Genomic DNA, 17,225 nt, shown 5'->3' on the forward strand with positions numbered 1-17,225 from the left:
AGACAATTGGGAAGGGGATTATCACAGCCGTCAGACTTTATATCTGGGGGAGTGGTCTCCATCCAGATGTGTTTTTTTCATCTTGTTCAGATGTGGGGTATTTCAGAAATAGATATGATGGTCTCTCGTCTAAACAAGAAGCTTTCCAGATACCTTTTCAGGTCCAAGGATCCTCAGGCAGAACTGGTGGATGCTCTAGCAGTTTCTTAGTTTTCACCAACCTGCTTACTTTTTTCCGCCTCTGGTTCTTTTTCCAAGGGTGATCTGCAAGATCATAATAGAAAGATTTTATGTGTTTCTGATAGCACCAGCTTGGTCTCTCAAGTTTTGGTATGCGGACCTTGTCAGGATGTCCAGTTGCCAGCCTTGGTTACTTCCTTTAAGGCCAGACCTTCTGTTTCAGGAGCTGTTTTTTCTGTTAGGATCTCAAATCTCTAATTTTGAAGGCATGGAAATTGAACGCTTAAGTGTTTAGTCATAGAGGTTTCTCTGACTCAGTTGTTAACACTATGATACAGGCTCGTAAGTCTGTTTCTAGGAGAATTTATTTTCGTGTTTGGAAAACCTATATTTCATGATGTTCTACTCATGATTATTCTTGGCATTCTTTTAGAATTCCTAGGATTTTACAGTTTCTTCAGGATGGTTTGGATAAATGTTTTGTCTGCAAATTCTTTTAAAGGACACATTTCTGCTCTTTCTGTCGTATTTCATAGAAAGATTGCTAAACTTCCTGATATTCACTGTTTTATTCAGGCTTTGATTCATATTAAACCTGTTTTTAAATCTATTTCTCCTTGGAGTCTCAATTTTGGTTTTGAAAATTTTACAGGCTCCTCCTTTTGAGTCTATGCATTTTCCGGACATTAAATTACTTTCTTGGAAAGTGTTATTTCTTTTGGCTATCTCTTCTGCTTGAAGAATTTCTGTATTATCTGCTCACTCTTGTGAGTCTCTTTATCTCATTTTTCATCAAGATAAAGCTGTTTTGCGGACTTCATTTAAATTTTGCCTAAAGTTGTAAATTCTAACAACATCAATAAGGAAATTGTTGTTTCTCTTTTTGTGTCCTAATTTTAAGAATACTCTTGAAGGGTCTTTACATTCTTTGGATGTGGTAAGAGCTTTAAAATATTATGTTGAGGCTACTTAAGATTTAAGAAGGACTTCTAGTGTATTTGTTATTTTTTCTGACTCCAGGAAAGGTCAGAAAGCCTCTGTTATTTCTCTGTTTTTTTTGTTGAGATTTTTAATTCACAAAGCTTAGAGAATTACAGCTCATTCTACTAGATCAGTTGCCTCTTCAAATTTGCAAAGCAGCAACTTGGTCTTCTTTGCATACTTTTTCTATTTTTACCTTTTTTTATGTGTTTGCTTCTTCGGAAGCAGCCTGTGGTGGAAAGGTTTTTCAGGCAGTTGTTTCAGCTTGATTCTAATGCCTTTGATTTGAGGTTTTTTTTTGAAATTTTTAAGAAAACTTAATTATATTTGGGATTTAATTTCTCAGTGGAAATGGCTGGTTTTATTTTTTCCCTCCCTCTCTAGTGACTCGTGGACTTCCACATCTTGGGTATTATATCCCATACGTCACTAGCTCATGAACTCTTTCCACTATGAAAGAAATTAGTTTATCAGGTAAGTTCTTACATAAATTCTGTTTATATATATATATATATATATATATATATATATTTGTGCATGTATATATAGATAGATAGATAGATAGATAGATAGATAGATAGATAGATAGATGAAGGGACACGGCACACTCCAACAGTTCAATCACTTGGTGCTCTGCAGGAAATATGTATACACGATCACTGGATGTTACCCACGGCTGGCAGACGTAAATCCTGGGATATCCAAAAAAGCAGGCAGACACAGGATTTCCTCAACGTTTCGGCTCTCGTTTCGGCTCTTGCAGGAGCCTTTCTCAATGGAAGCCAAACAGACATGTTTGGCTTCCATTGAGAAAGGCTCCTGCGAGAGCCGAAACGTTTGGAAATTAGCCTTTCCTTGCTGAATAAAGGCAATTGAGGAAATCCTGTGTCTGCCTGCTTTTTTGGATATCCCAGGATTTACGTCTGCCAGCCGTGGGTAACATCCAGCGATCGTATATATATATATATATATATATATATATATATATATATATATATATACATATGTATTTATATGTGCTTATCTGTATTTACAGACATATACACATAATCATATAAATACATATGTACACACACACACACATATATATATATATATATATATATATATATATATATATATATATATATACATATATATAAATGCATTGGAGCCCTTAGCAGTCAAGTAGCTGAAAACATAAAATAATATTTATGCAATATTCATATTTAGTAAAGTGTTTAGCTGTGTTTGTACTGTAAATATTTCACATTCCAATGTTCTTCACATAGGGGAATATGTTCTAAGTATTTTTAAATACATATTCATATACAGTTTATATATATATATATATATATATATATATATATATACACACACACTTTACCAGTATAAATATGTATTTAAGGATAAATAGAACGTATTCTGCTATGTGAAGAACACTTGAGAAAATGTGATCAGGTTTGTGCGACTTGTTTGGTGTTAGTTTTTTTTCCACTTTTTGCGCTCCATTGAAGTCTATGGGAGAATACGTTAACGCGGCCACAATATTTTAACTTCAGTTTTTTTGTTTGCAAGCAATTTTTTTACTTTTAACTTGTAATACACGCACTACCCTACCCACGCAAAAAGCTTAGCACTCCACTTGCAATCTAGCCCATTATGGGGTGGAGGCTGATGGGATTTTCATGGTGTGTAATTTTTCTTAATAACTAGCGTTATTTTCACTACAACATGAAGATACTGAAGTTATATGGAGCTGACATTTTTGGGGTGAGCTGGGTGCTGTGGATTTCTGTCTATATGTCAATATGTCAGTATTGCAAAGAGGGGTTTGATGTTGCTACAGGTTCTGCAGTGATAATATTGTGATATTCATGTTTTTCCCTAGCCCAGCCCATGTGACAGAGAGCGATACGTCTCTATCTCCTATACATTATCTCAACAACAGAAGCTTTTCTCATAAGACAGAACAATGTAAGAAAAAACATTCTTAGTCAGGTCCTTAAACTTATACTAATTATTATTTTCTTCTTGCTAAGGATTTTTTATTTAAAATATTTTTATTTATTTTTTACTTTTAAGATCACAATCTGTACAGAAGGGGATTTACAGCTCGGAATCCAGGTAGAAAAACAGAGGATGCTCCAGAAATTTGTTCCCATGAAATGCTCCAAAGGTTCAGACATGAATATGGGTCTCATCTCCAGCTTTCCCAAAGAAATAGGCAACATTCCTCATCTCAACAGAAGATTGGGCAGTGCTCTCAGCTTCCTAACAGGTGATTTATTAATTTGGTCAAAGACAATGACTGATGACTGAGATTTTATACACACTCTTCTCTTCTGCTGATAGAATTTCTCGCTAGCATGTAGTTATAATTATAGACTTTACTTACAAAAGTTCTTTGTCATAGACTTGAGTAATCCCGAGCAGAGCACAGACCATGCTTTTATTCTAAATTCATTAAAGAGGTACAATTTGTATTTCCCATGACTTTTGGTCAGAGCATTGTTTGCTATAGTATGGTACAGGGTAATACTCCGGTTTTTCTTGTGGGGCATTGTCATGTGCTAATGATCTTTTTACTATCTATAAAGAGACGCCAGAGCAGTGCAGGATTTGTGTACGATTTTATGGAGAGCTCTGAGGATCACTGTCTACCCCCACTAGTGATTATGGATATCACCCCAAGGAGGCTCAGCCTTATCTATTTAATCCTGTGCTTTATTCACTGCTCTTTGTAAAAGCTCTTCTAAATCCTGTAGACCTCCTAAAGTTCTAAGCCTTTTTTAATGTGCCTCTAAGCACAGATGTGTAGTTAGAATTGACTGCATGTGCTTTGAATTCTTGGTGTCAACATCTACAGTATATATCCTAAAAAATCTTTGAAAAGTCTTTACTATTTCACCTATTAAAGCCTGTTACACGTTTTGAATAAAATACTTGGTTCACAATGATTAATTTATTCAAATATTTTTGTACGGAGATTGTTTAACATGACAGACCTTTCATTTAGAGGACGAAACCTTGTTACCCTTACGGGCGACCTCTCTGTGTACACAGTTTGTACTTTATGTGCATTTCTTGTGGTCTACAACACTTAAAATAAATAATATTAAATCCACATAGCTCAGAGAGCTTTTGAGGAAAGTCATTATTAACCTCGAAAGAAATATAAGGATCATTAGATTTGCTGGGTATAATCACAATCTTGTAACACTTAGGGCTAGATTACGAGTGGAGTGCTAATAGTTACGTGGGAGCGATAATGGGTTTATTGCGGGTGTTTGTGCACGTCAGGTTTTTTGCTTGAATTACAAGTTGAAAGCTTGAGCGCAATTGAAGTTAACACGTGTTGTGTTAGCGTGACCTCAGAGCTCTGCTTAACAGTTTTGTGAAACAAAAAAGTGTCACAAAACACATCAAAAATACATTATAAAGTACAGTTACACTCATAATAACACTATCTAATAAAAAATTATCCCACAACAATAATGCACAAAAATGTTATAAGGGCTCAAACATATGAGGTCTCAGGTGTTAGAAAAAAAGGCTGCATAGGGCTGAGACATAGAGATATATACACATACATGTCTAAAGATGTACAGTATATGTATGTATATATAAATGTATATATGTGTGTACATATGTATTTATGTATTTATATGTATGTATATATATATATATATATGTATTTATATGTATGTATGTATATATATATATATATATATATATATATATGTATTTATGTATTTATATGTATGTATGTATATATATATATGTATTTATATGTATGTATGTATATATATATATATATATATATGTATTTATGTATTTATATGTATGTATGTATATATATATATATATGTATTTATGTATTTATATGTATGTATGTATATATATATATATATGTATTTATGTATTTATATGTATGTATATGTAAATGTATATATGTGTGTACATATGTATTTATGTATTTATATGTATGTATGTATGTATATATATATATGTATTTATATGTATGTATGTATATATATATATATATATATATGTATTTATGTATTTATATGTATGTATGTATATATATATATATATATGTATTTATGTATTTATATGTATGTATGTATATATATATATATATGTATTTATGTATTTATATGTATGTATATGTAAATGTATATATGTGTGTACATATGTATTTATGTATTTATATGTATGTATGTATGTATATATATATATATGTATTTACAGACATATATAAAAATGTAAAGTAAACACATAAATACATACGTACACACATAAGACATATATAGAGGTGCATTGGAGCCCTTTGCGGTTAAGTAGATGAAAACATGAAAAAACATATTTATGCAATTCTGTATATATCTATAGCTGTTAGATATAGATATATATTGTACCAAAAATATCATCATATATATGTAGAAATATTTATTTATGAATAAATAGAACATATTCTTCTATGTGGAGAACATTGGAATGTGTAATATTCAAATTTTCATGTCAGGTTAGCGCACTTGAGAATATTTAATCAGGTTTGCGTGTGAGTAGGGTGTTTTTTCCCACTTATTTTGCTCTATTGACTTCTATGGGGGAATAGGTTATCGCTCATGCATACCCCCAACTGTCCAGATTTTCTCAGGACAGTCCTGATTTTAGGGGTCTATCCCACTGTCCCGGGTAGAGTGCAGTCTGTCCCGCAATGCCCCCAGCCCCTGGGGTGCTGCATTGTTGATTTTCTTTTTTTAATTCCTATTGGCTGGGTCCTCCTTACCATGTTGGTTATCACGTGACATTGCACTCAATACCTGCACAGTGCATGAGTCGTCTGCAGTCACTTGGCTCCAGTCACAAGGTTTTGACGCATGTGACTGCACATAGTGACTCTCCGTGGAGTGCAGGTAGCGGTACTGAAGAACTCATATTGACTACTAACTGTGACACTGTGTCTCCAAGGACTATCAGGAGGTCTCCGAGGTGGGTAAATGTCGGACACAGTCACCAGTTAATGTGTCTTACTCATGATGAATCGGATGGATGATCCATCAGGGGGGGCGCAGACAGGGTACAGTGACCGTGCTGGGTAAGTGCAAGCAGGTGGAGGCAGGTGCTCTGGCTGGCAGCTTACTCATTTAGATTGATTTCCCATCCCGTGGCCACTGTGACCTGACTGTGCTGCAGCTTAGAGCTAACAATCGGATCCGGCAGCCGAGGATTGGATTTACCACTGCGGCGTTGTGCTTGTGTCATTCTCTGCTTTTGTAAGAGCAGCAGTCAGTGTAGTAATCCCTTATACTAGCTAAGGCAGCTTTCCCACTAATGCCCAGCAGCGGGCAAACTTATAGCACAAAGCAGCGCAGGCTCCTAAAGATCAGGAGGCAGCTGCAAGTCTGTAAGTAGTCAGATTTAGTACCTGGGGTTTGTGGGGACCCAGACAAGGTTATTTTTTTCATTAATTATTTTGAGAAGCGTTTCCTCGTTTTGTACAGCTCCAATCACAGGTGTTTGTTTAACATGGGATGCATGGCACCTGGCGTGCGCAAAAAGCCAAAGTCGAGTGCAGTTAGCGTGCAAGTCGCAGCGATAAATAGTGCTCCACTCGTAATCTAGCCCTGTGCTGGTTACTGTGAGTACCACTTATTTTGTCAGCGGTCAGGGGAGCTGTAATCCTTCTGCCCCACTTTACCTTTATTTAAATGTCTTTACTTATTGTACTCCCATGTAGCGCTGCCAAATCTTTATGTTAACAAAAGAGCGATATCTAATTTACGTACCTGAGTGTTATCTATGTTTAAAAGGCCTGACTAATTGTCTGTCTGCCCATCTGTGACTAATTATTGATATATTTTGTCTATGTACATTTCCAGGGATCTGAAAGACAAGTCAATAAAAAGAGACAGGAAAATTACAAAACATGGAAAGTTATCAATTTTCATTCAAGAAAAAGAAGTGAATGTGGATTTATCAGACTGTAAGTAACAGCCTAAATCCTGGTCCCTAAACTTCAGCACTATATAGGTTACCAGTCACTAAATTTACCAGTGTTGTCTGAACCTGTCCTGATAATGCAGTAAGGCGGTAACTCTACTATAATTACATAAGTATGGGACACAAACCTTTTAGCATAACATTACTTAGTAAGAGTAGTACTCACAAACTGACACACTGTTACTCCTCTATATACTCGCCAGGTACTGATAGTGAAGATTCATTATACTCTGATTGGTTGATATCTGCGCACACCGATCTGTCTCACTACCGGAGTCCCAAAGCACAAAGTAAGGACTGGCCCAGCGGTAAATCGTTTCTTGGATTTTTCCAGACAAAACCTGAATAATGTGATATTTTTCTAACTACACTCCTGTTAAACACATTATGATTTAAAGGGACAGTAAAAGTTACAAGACTTTTCTGTTGTCTTGCTAAACAATAACATATCACAAAAGTCTAAAGATTTTTAAATCAAATTTAACATCTTGTTAGCTGCAATTGTGTTTTTCCTGGCTAATGTGAGTATTGTTTTGCAGATGTTATGAGTTCATGCCAGTTATGGAAAGATATATAGCAGGCTTAGCCTTGAGAAGTCTGCAGTGTGTATTTCAAACTCTGAGAATTAGAAAAGTATATAGCAAAGATGTGTTACTATGCATAATTAAATACAATTAAAATATCAAGGTGTTTACTGTCCATAAATGTCACCGGTAGCACATGTACACAATGTAATATCTGCTAAGTAATTTTTTATATGAGATAGTTTTACAAGCCGGTTAGTGGGAAGGAAACATAAGAAGTTTTAGGAGAAGAGGAGAGAGGCTATCTATGAGCAAAACTAGTTATTGAAAGCAGTGATAGGACCAACTGGAGGAGCAGCTATTAGAGGACGTAGTTATACAAGTGCTATGAAAATGATATTCAAAGCAAGGGTTATATGAAGATTAGGTGAAGTAGGATTTTGGAGCAGTCATAAAGAGAGATGCGTATACAGTTATAAACTGGCACATTATTGGGAATAGTAAATTGACCAACGTGTGTAAAGAAATAGTGGAATCAGCCTGTGTCAGTTGCGGAGTACAATCTAAATTACACTTTTTTCTTCTTCCTTGTATGCAAAAACTGAAATAGATTTAATATGTAGTTTGTGTTTTATTTTTGCAGATCATAGTTATAGTTCACTTGAAGACGAACTGGTAGAAATTGGAGATACAGACTATGATGACTTTGTTATGTCCTGTAAAAATCTTATCACCACTTGTGAGTGAATAGATACAATGACTGATATAAAATGATTTTTATATGGTTTGATATGAGATGAATAATGTAATCTGTAGCTGCCGTCAGTATTTGTCCTTGGATAAAATAACTGGCTGAAGGATAGGGAGTAAAGAGTTGTTGCAGATGGAACATAATGTGCTTAGTAAGGTTCCTTATGGATCACGGCTGTATAACTTCTGTAATTGGAAGAGGATAGATTTGTGCTGATGATACTGACATAAAATAATGAAATATTTTCTTTCTAATGACACGGTGAGTCCACGGATCATCATCAATTACTGTTGGGAATATCACTCCTGGCCAGCAGGAGGAGGCAAAGAGCACCACAGCAAAGCTGTTAAGTATCACTTCCCTTCCCACAAACCCCAGTCATTCTCTTTGCCTACGGTGCAAGGAGGAGGTGAAGTTTTAGGTGTCTTATAAGAAGTTTCTTCTTATTTTATTATTTTAAAGCAGAGTAGGTTTGCTCTGATCTTTTCTGGGGTCTAGCCTTAGTCCACGTCAGTCTCTTCAGTAGGGCAGTGGTGACTTTTAAGCATTTGGGAACTTGTGAGGTACAATCCTCACTGCGCTCTCTCAAAAGCTGCCCTAGTCAGAAAGCCTGAATAAGCTTACTCAGTTCTTTCTTTTTCCACAGGTCCATGTGAGGAACTGCACCCTCTCAAACCAGGTGAGCTGTCCTGCTGCTGGACAGAATGTCTTTCAGGTAAGTGCCATGTATATTTTTTATTAGAAAAGGAGAATTTGGCACTTCAGCAGCTAGATGCTCAATTGACCCTATTGAGGGTTAATCATTTAGGCACTGTGGACCGAGATGGGGAGATTATTTTATGATTTATTGGTGGCTCAGTTGTGTCTTTCGCTCCGGTTGAGATCCAGGCAGGACTTTGGTGATAATTCTAGGGCCGTGTTATATACTTTCAGTGCAGCCATGTAATGCTTTATTACTATGCTTAATACCGCAAAAGGGGAGGGTTCTTGTAAGAGGGCGGTTAGTTCCGTTGGCGCGCTTTCATTTTCCCTGTCGCAACTTGCGAGGTAGTGACGCAGTTGTCTTATTTTCTTCTTAATTGGAAAGAGTCCACAGTTGCATTCATTACTTCATTACTGGGAAATAAGAACCTGGCCACCAGGAGGAGGCAAAGACACCCCAGCCAAAGGCTTAAATACTCCTCCCGCTTCCCTCATCCCCCAGTTATTCTTTGCCTTTCGTCTCAGGAGGTTGGCAGAGAAGGGTCAGAATTAGTTTTCTCTTATGGAGGGTACTACTCTTCACAATGGGACAGGAGTTTTAAGTAGTCCTATAAGCTTCTCAGTGAGGGCCTGGGTGAAAGTTAGAGTCCGGAGATGCAGAAGCTTGGCATGCTTTCTCTCATAGCAGGGATGGTCCTGCATTGTACACTATGTGATTTATTCCCTCCTTCGTGACTATCAGAGAGGAATCATACATCTCTGTACTGTCTGGGTCATAGGAGGTGGTGAGTGCCCCATCCATTGGGGTATAGAGGTGCCGTTATTTTATATAAAAAAAATAAATAAAAAAATAGAGTATGTTTTATCTCTTTAGTTCTCCGGTTGTTGCACTAGTGATGGAGGATTCGATTTCTTTAGAGGGCACTCCCTCTATTCCTAAAGAGCAATTCCTTTTTATATGGGGAGGAGGCCCTAGTTCCCCCTCTCAATTATGTTCCATATGCTTTGATAATGTGATAATATCAAACATGTTTGATATCACGGAGCCGTCCACCTCTGAGGAGTTGTCGTTCAGTGAGGTGCGTACCCTACATTGTTATCTCTATACACATGCAGTTTTCCCATAGCATTGCTGATCCTCCATCTGGAGGGGGCCTTTTTTCTCCAGACCTTACTGCGCAGTTCAGACGGCGGTGTCTGCGGCCTTAATGCTTTACCTCGCCCTGCTAAGCGCAAGCGAAAGATTACATATTGCACTCCTTCCCAGAGTACATCAAATAATTTTTGGATTTAACTGATAGGGTTATCCAAGGATGAAGTTCTTTCTGAGACTTCAGAGTATGAACTTTCTGGGTCAGAGTCTGCTGCCTCTCAACCTCCAGCTGCGGAGGAACCAGACTTTAGTTTTAGGACTTTGCGCTTCTTCTAAAGAAAGTTTTTGGCGAATTCAGGGGTTCCAGAGGTCATATTGCCTGATGAACCTTTATTTCCTAAATTGAATAGAGTTTGAGAACAGGGTGGTGCCTTCCTTTCCCTGCTCCTGTTGTCCAGGGTATTCCACCTTGGACTGTACAGTTCCCTGCGGGTGTGAGTGTCCCTAAGTGCTGTGCCTTTCGTTACAGAATTGTGCGCCTTTGCATGGTACTCTGACATGTTTTTTCAGTTATTGAACGACCCTATCCTTATCGGATACAGGAATACTCAGTCTGCTCTTCGAATGGTGCACCTCATTAGACATGTGGGGATGATGTAATCTCCTGATTGTCCATGTATTGAGATCTTTTCCAGTTTTTTTGGAAGATCAGGGCTCCATTTGGCTGGTCCTGCGGTAGGCCTGTTTCTTTTTGGGCGTTACCCTATGGGTTGCCTTGTATTTTATTTTCATCCGATAGGATGTCCTGTCCGTTTTCCTTCTTCCCCTCTGAGGGAGGATTTATGCGGCTTGACGGTTAGGACCCGGATTTCAGGCTGGTCCTGTTTGAGTTCAGTTCTGTCTGGTAGCTGTTCGGACAAGTGGCGCCACTCTTCTTGGCTGGTCCGGTAGAGGCACTGAGTGCTCATGTTATCCTCTGGGTTCAACTAAGCATTCTAGAGGACCGGTGGGTCCGTGAGGCAGGAAGGATTGACTTCAATTTGGATGACTGGGTCAGTGGAGTTTCGATGCGTCTCTCTCTCTCTTGTGTCTGGGGTTGTCAGACCCTAAAGCTCCTTCCCGTGTAGTGGAGGGTTGGTGGGTTTGCGCCCTCTTGCCGGCGAGTTGGGCGGTATGGCCTTTTTTCTTTTGAGGCCCTGGGAATTGTCCTTCTGGACTTAGTTCTCAGCAGCTAGTAATTCATTGGGTAGTTCAGCTGCCTTGCAGAATGTCACCAGCTGCTGCTATTTCCCATTGACTGTGTACTGTCTAGCTGTTTTTTATGAGATCGTTTGGTCTTCCTTTGTTGTCTCCATGTGAGTTAGGTCTCCTTTTAGGACCTGGGCTCCCCTCTGGGATATGGTCGTTCTCTGTTAGGGGCACTGGGGGTGGTCTCCTTGGGCTTGCTTGTTGTCCTGCGGCTGTTTGAGAGTCTATGGGCTCTAGTGTCATGGTAAGACTTTTAACGCCTTAGCTGCTTTGAAGCATTGGACCTTGGCAAGGGGTGGTCTCTTCCTTGGGTCGGGACTTGCGTGTTATCTCGTTATTCGGGTTGATCTGGATATTGCATTGATATCTCCCTGTGGTCTGTTTTTTTATGTCAGACGGGGTGTTAAGTTCTCGGATATTGTTTATTTAAACAATTGGGGGTTCTGATCTGTTTTCTCCCTGGTGCTTCCGGTTGCTGAGGCTTCATTCAGTGTTTTCCTTTGTGGAGTTGTTGCTGGACTTTTTGGCTCTAGGGCTGGTTCGGGGTTCACCAGTTCCTGGGAACTTGGGCTATGTCCTTTTTCTTGGACTAATTGACCTGGTCACGGTTGGCCAGGTTGTCTGAGTGCTGATGCTCATTCGGCTGGACTTACTCCTTTATGGTCGGTTTCCCTTGGTCAGCTTGCTGTGGTAACCTTATGGATTCACTGCTCTTCCCTTTTCTTAGGGTGGGGGCTTATTGAAAGAGAAGTGTGTGTGAAGGAGCGCCTTACAGGAGGCTGCAGTACGTAAGAGGATTAGGCTATATGATGGACAATTTCAACATCTATAGGAAAAACAAATATTGTGTGTGATGGCTATCGTACGGTTATATTGAATGCCAAATATTTGTGACAAAACAAATCTATGCCGCAGAGTATAGCTGGTTGTTGATCAATGTCAATGATTTAATAATAGTTGGTAGTAGGTCACAATGTTTTATACATATATTAGCTACCAAGTCGCAGTTTAATTCAATAGGTGAAATGTAAAGGCAAAGGTATGTCACGAAATGCTATACGCCGTTGTAGTGTTCAATAATATATACTTTACTACAGAGGATTAAAAATACATAAAGAGCAAAGATTCAAATTGTACTGGCAGCGTACAGTAAAACCGGAAAAAAACTATATGTCCTATACAGCTCAAAAATAAGTCTAACATATGTAATGGTACATGTTATATTCCAGAGTAAAAAAGGTTGTATGTATTATACGGCTCAGAGTGGTACAAATATATCCGGAATACTGACAGGGCATGTGAATAGACCGTCCGGTCGCCAATGGCGAGTAAAAATTCTTGCGGGCAAGTAAAATTTTTAAGTTATCAGCCCGAACGGCGACCTGACATTTTAACTGGGATATAAGAAGCAATAAAAAAAAATTTCAAATTGCATTCCACATATGCGCACACACGGGAATGGAGGGAAGAAATGGGAGGTTCTTTCTGTTAAATGCTTTCAAAGACCTCCCCTTATCTCCATGGCTCTTGGTCTCTTCCATGTCAGTTGCTACTTCTCACCCCTAAGGTTGTATGCGCGGGAAGACATCCTGCTAGAGCAGTGAGTATTTCTTCTCTGTGTGTGTGTATGAACGAAGTATGGGTTAAAGTGACAATATAGTTATGGTAGGCAGCTTGCTAATGTACATTATGCTGAAGTACTCCAGGGTCATCTGCAGTACTTCAGCACAATGTACACGAGCAAGCTGCCTACCATAACAATATAGAGCAGTGCACTATTTTCCTGGACGCTATTGATGCTCCAAAAACTGACTTTACTAATTTGTAGAGAACATACCATCTCCATGCACCCAGTCAAATCTGCTAGGGTGGCACTGACAGTCGCGCTAGTAGTTGAAAGGCAGCCGGGCAGAAAGGGGGGAAAAAAGTATTTTTAACATGCTCGTTATGTCACTGTCCAGCTACATGCAGTACCACTCAAAGCGCTATAGGTTGAAGGGGGCAGAATTAGAAATACTTAGTCAATCGTAACCCCACATATGATGAAGTAAAAAAAAAAAAAGAAGCTCAATTATATATATATTTTTTTCCCTTAGGGGAAAATAAGTCAAGACTGTACATACAGTTTTTCAAAGATAATATCCCTGTTTTTTTCTACCTGGTGATAGAAAAATATTTTCTAAAGTTAAAGCCTTTTTATTAATGTTCAAGTCCCAAATAGTAAGCAGCTTGCAAATCATTCAAATTGGGACCTCTGTCTGCAATGCGTGTGAGATTACAATAACACTATTTATATTGCCTTTTTACATAAGATATATACACATTACATGCAGATATGCACGGGCGACTAAAGTTTCTTGCGGGCTGGTAAGTTTTGTGATTTACTCGCCCGATGGGCGAGGGGAGTTTTTTGGTATTCATTGGCCCTGTACTGATATAGAGTAAATATCAATATATCATCTGGTTAAAGGTATTGCGTAATACTTGTATAGAACACAAAATATAAAAAAATAAATATATAAAAACCAGTGTATTAGGCTTGAGGCTTACAATTATTGTCTCAAGGATCTATGACTGTCAGAAAGAGTAGAATAGTAGCAGTCTGAATCTAAAGTGTATAAAATGATCTCTGTCTAGCAGTAGATACTAAATAAAGATTCTGTAGTGATATAACGGATACTTTAGAGATGGTATAAGAAGTGCTAAGAAAAGCTCATATTTCTCTATGAGAGATAACACTGTTGCAGCTGTAGAGAGTAGTGTTTAGATATGCTTTTAAGTTAAAAAACTAATAGAGATATCGCTTTAAAAAATACATAAGATGTAGAGAACGATCAATATAGCCATGCTAGGGGATATCCTAATATATTAGTACGAGTAAATCAAGTATGGAGGATTGGCCAATCCATGTACTAAGTACAGTTAAAATACAAAAAATGCATAGTACAGTGATAAACAGTGAGAATGATGACAATAGAAATAATGAAGGGATCACCCAAATAAATTATATCAAATAATAATCCAGAAGGAGTGTCCTTAAAAAAGTGTCCTTAAATGAAGGAGTGGAATCTCACTTGGATCTGTTGAGATGAGTGGAAGGTCCAGTGATTCCAGGAATTCTAAAAAAGGTATATGTCCCTTATCCAAATTGAATAAAAAAATATATAGGTTTATGTGAAAAAAAACCCTGTAAAGAAAGAAAGCAAAAAGAAAATATAGCAAACTATATAACTGATCTGGGCATATATGAAAATATGCTCACATTTCAAAGCGGAGAACTCGGGCTGGTATGTCGGAAGCAAGTCTACACTGTCATTATATGGCCAGGTTATAATACAATATATTTAATAATTATTCTTTAAACAAACCCCCAATAAAATGCATATACAAAACAATAAAATTAATGTAAATTCCTAAATTCTTTACATTAGTTAAAATTTCTAGACACATTGAATTATATTGATAGAAAACCAGATATGAATCAAACTTATACAAGTTTAAACTGTTATAATATTCTTTACAAAGCAAATCAGATATACCTCTAGAATTAACCTTATTCACAACTGAATTGTATTAAAATACCACAATGAAACATCACAGTATGGGTCACTAACTTCCAGACAAATATACTTAAGCTATTTAGCCCACAAATAATCCTATATAACTCTAATTAAAACACCAGAAATTATACATATTCTTACTGTAAACAGTCAGTTTATATGCCAATTTATCTAAGCTGATATAAATTCTTAATTATCTACAATTAAGACAGATTCTAATATACAAAATGCCCTTTTAAAATTACTAACTGCAATTTAGTCAGTATATGGCCAGGTTATAATACAATATATATAATAATTATTCTTTAAACAAACCCCGAATAAAATGCATATACAAAACAATAAAATTAATGTAAATTCCTAAATTCTTTATATTAGTTAAAATTTCTAGACACATTGAATTATATTGATAGAAAACCAGATATGAATCAAACTATACAAGTTTAAACTGTTATAATATTCTTTACAAAGCAAATCAGATATACCTCTAGAATTAACCTTATTCACAATTGAATTGTATTAAAATACCACAATGAAACATCACAGTATGGGTCACTAACTTCCAGACAAATATACTTAAGCTATTTAGCCCACAAATAATCCTATATATAATTAAAACACCAGAAATTATATATATTCTTACTGTAAACAGTCAGTCAGTTTATATGCCAATTTATCTAAGCTGAAATAAATTCTTAATTATCTACAATTAAGACAGATTTTAATATACAAAATGCCCTTTTAAAATTACTAACTGCAATTTAGTTATAGTTACCAAATACCTTTGATTTAAATATTATATATATATTTATCAATCACGTATACTTCACCAAAATAACAAAATCGATAATTCAGCTTCTAGAACTTCTTGTTTCACCTCATATGAAATAAGGGTATTTGCAATATGGATAATAAAAAGTAGCCCAATTTGCTTAAAGTGACTGCGTCCCAATTTGGCAGCAGTTATTCAGTCACCGGTTCAGCAAAAAGTCAGCAGCCTCTTTTCTCCTCTTGCATTCATCTTATATTATCTTAATCATTGGTGAAACAATATGATAGGCCCTTTGGAAGCTTGTCTGTGATTTGCTCCTGGATCTGAACATCTCATAGATTATTTTGGGAGACGCCTCCCTGACTGGCTCTGCATGTGTTCTAATAGACAATTTATTTGGCTGTCATACCAGTTCCAATCCCCTAGGGGGCAGCAGACAATCGGCAAATACAGTCTCACCATCAATCACTGCTAATCCAAATATCTCCCTATATAGTGATTATTTAACATACTATAACTTTTTGCATTAATCACTTACAATTTTAATTATAGATGGGATAATATAATGTCATTTTTTTGATTACTCCAATACTAAATACAAGTATGTTTCTAGTGATCATACTAATAATACATACCTTGAGATCAGCAAACATATGTCGTTTTCATATAATTATATCTACATTGGATTACTATCCCATACAGATTAATATTTCATATCTGTATATCTCTCTTTGAAAGTACAAAATACACAGGATATTATTTAAAATACCAATTATATATATACTTATTAGATGCCTGAAAGATATAAAGAAATAGGTTATTAAAATTGGACATTTTAAAATTGACTGTATTGCTATTTATTTCATTCCAGTATACACTTATCTAATATGTTACCGTTATACAAATAGACAATCTCATATCCATTATTTTGTACCTATTATTTGATTGTCTGAGGCACATATTAAATATTTGAAAACTATATAGATAATTTGTTATCAAACGTACATAGGTTAAGATATTTTGAAGTCTTTTTTTTAAAACCATGATTTACATTTCTAGTTTGTCTGGAAATGAGGATGTGTATTGTAACTCAGCAGGGACAATTTAGCACTTAGATGAGGACAGCTGGATCCTCTAAACATGTTTGTAGATTCAACCATTCCCACAGACGGACCGTCTATTCCCCACAGGGAGCCTGTGAGTTCCTTACCCATCTTGGGCAGGAAGCCCAGATATGGGCATATTCCTCTGAGGGTTTCAAAATGCTAATATTTACTTTGAAGTGGCCCACTGATCTAAGAAATGACTGCCTGAAATAATTAGACCAAATGTTTCATTGATGAATGAGAGAGGGGGTTGATCTGTTAAAGTGACGTCTGGAGTTTTACAAATAAAATGAATTATTTGGCGTATACAACCATTATAT

General features: G+C 36.7%; 1 protein-coding gene across 1 annotated transcript in view; it reads left to right on the forward strand.

Annotated features, from left to right (window-relative positions):
* The window catches only part of LOC128641193 (uncharacterized), a 44,810-nt gene that overhangs the window by 10,472 nt on the left and 17,113 nt on the right, over positions 1 to 17,225 (forward strand). Inside the window, exons 2-6 of the mRNA XM_053693760.1 lie at positions 3,032 to 3,117; positions 3,226 to 3,421; positions 7,029 to 7,132; positions 7,353 to 7,439; positions 8,317 to 8,412. Coding sequence (XP_053549735.1) covers positions 3,309 to 3,421; positions 7,029 to 7,132; positions 7,353 to 7,439; positions 8,317 to 8,412 — 400 coding nt within the window. The 5' untranslated portion in view covers positions 3,032 to 3,117; positions 3,226 to 3,308. The remainder of the gene's footprint in view (positions 1 to 3,031; positions 3,118 to 3,225; positions 3,422 to 7,028; positions 7,133 to 7,352; positions 7,440 to 8,316; positions 8,413 to 17,225) is intronic.

The sequence above is a fragment of the Bombina bombina genome, chromosome 10 (genome assembly GCF_027579735.1).
Source record: "Bombina bombina isolate aBomBom1 chromosome 10, aBomBom1.pri, whole genome shotgun sequence".
NCBI lineage: Eukaryota > Metazoa > Chordata > Amphibia > Anura > Bombinatoridae > Bombina > Bombina bombina.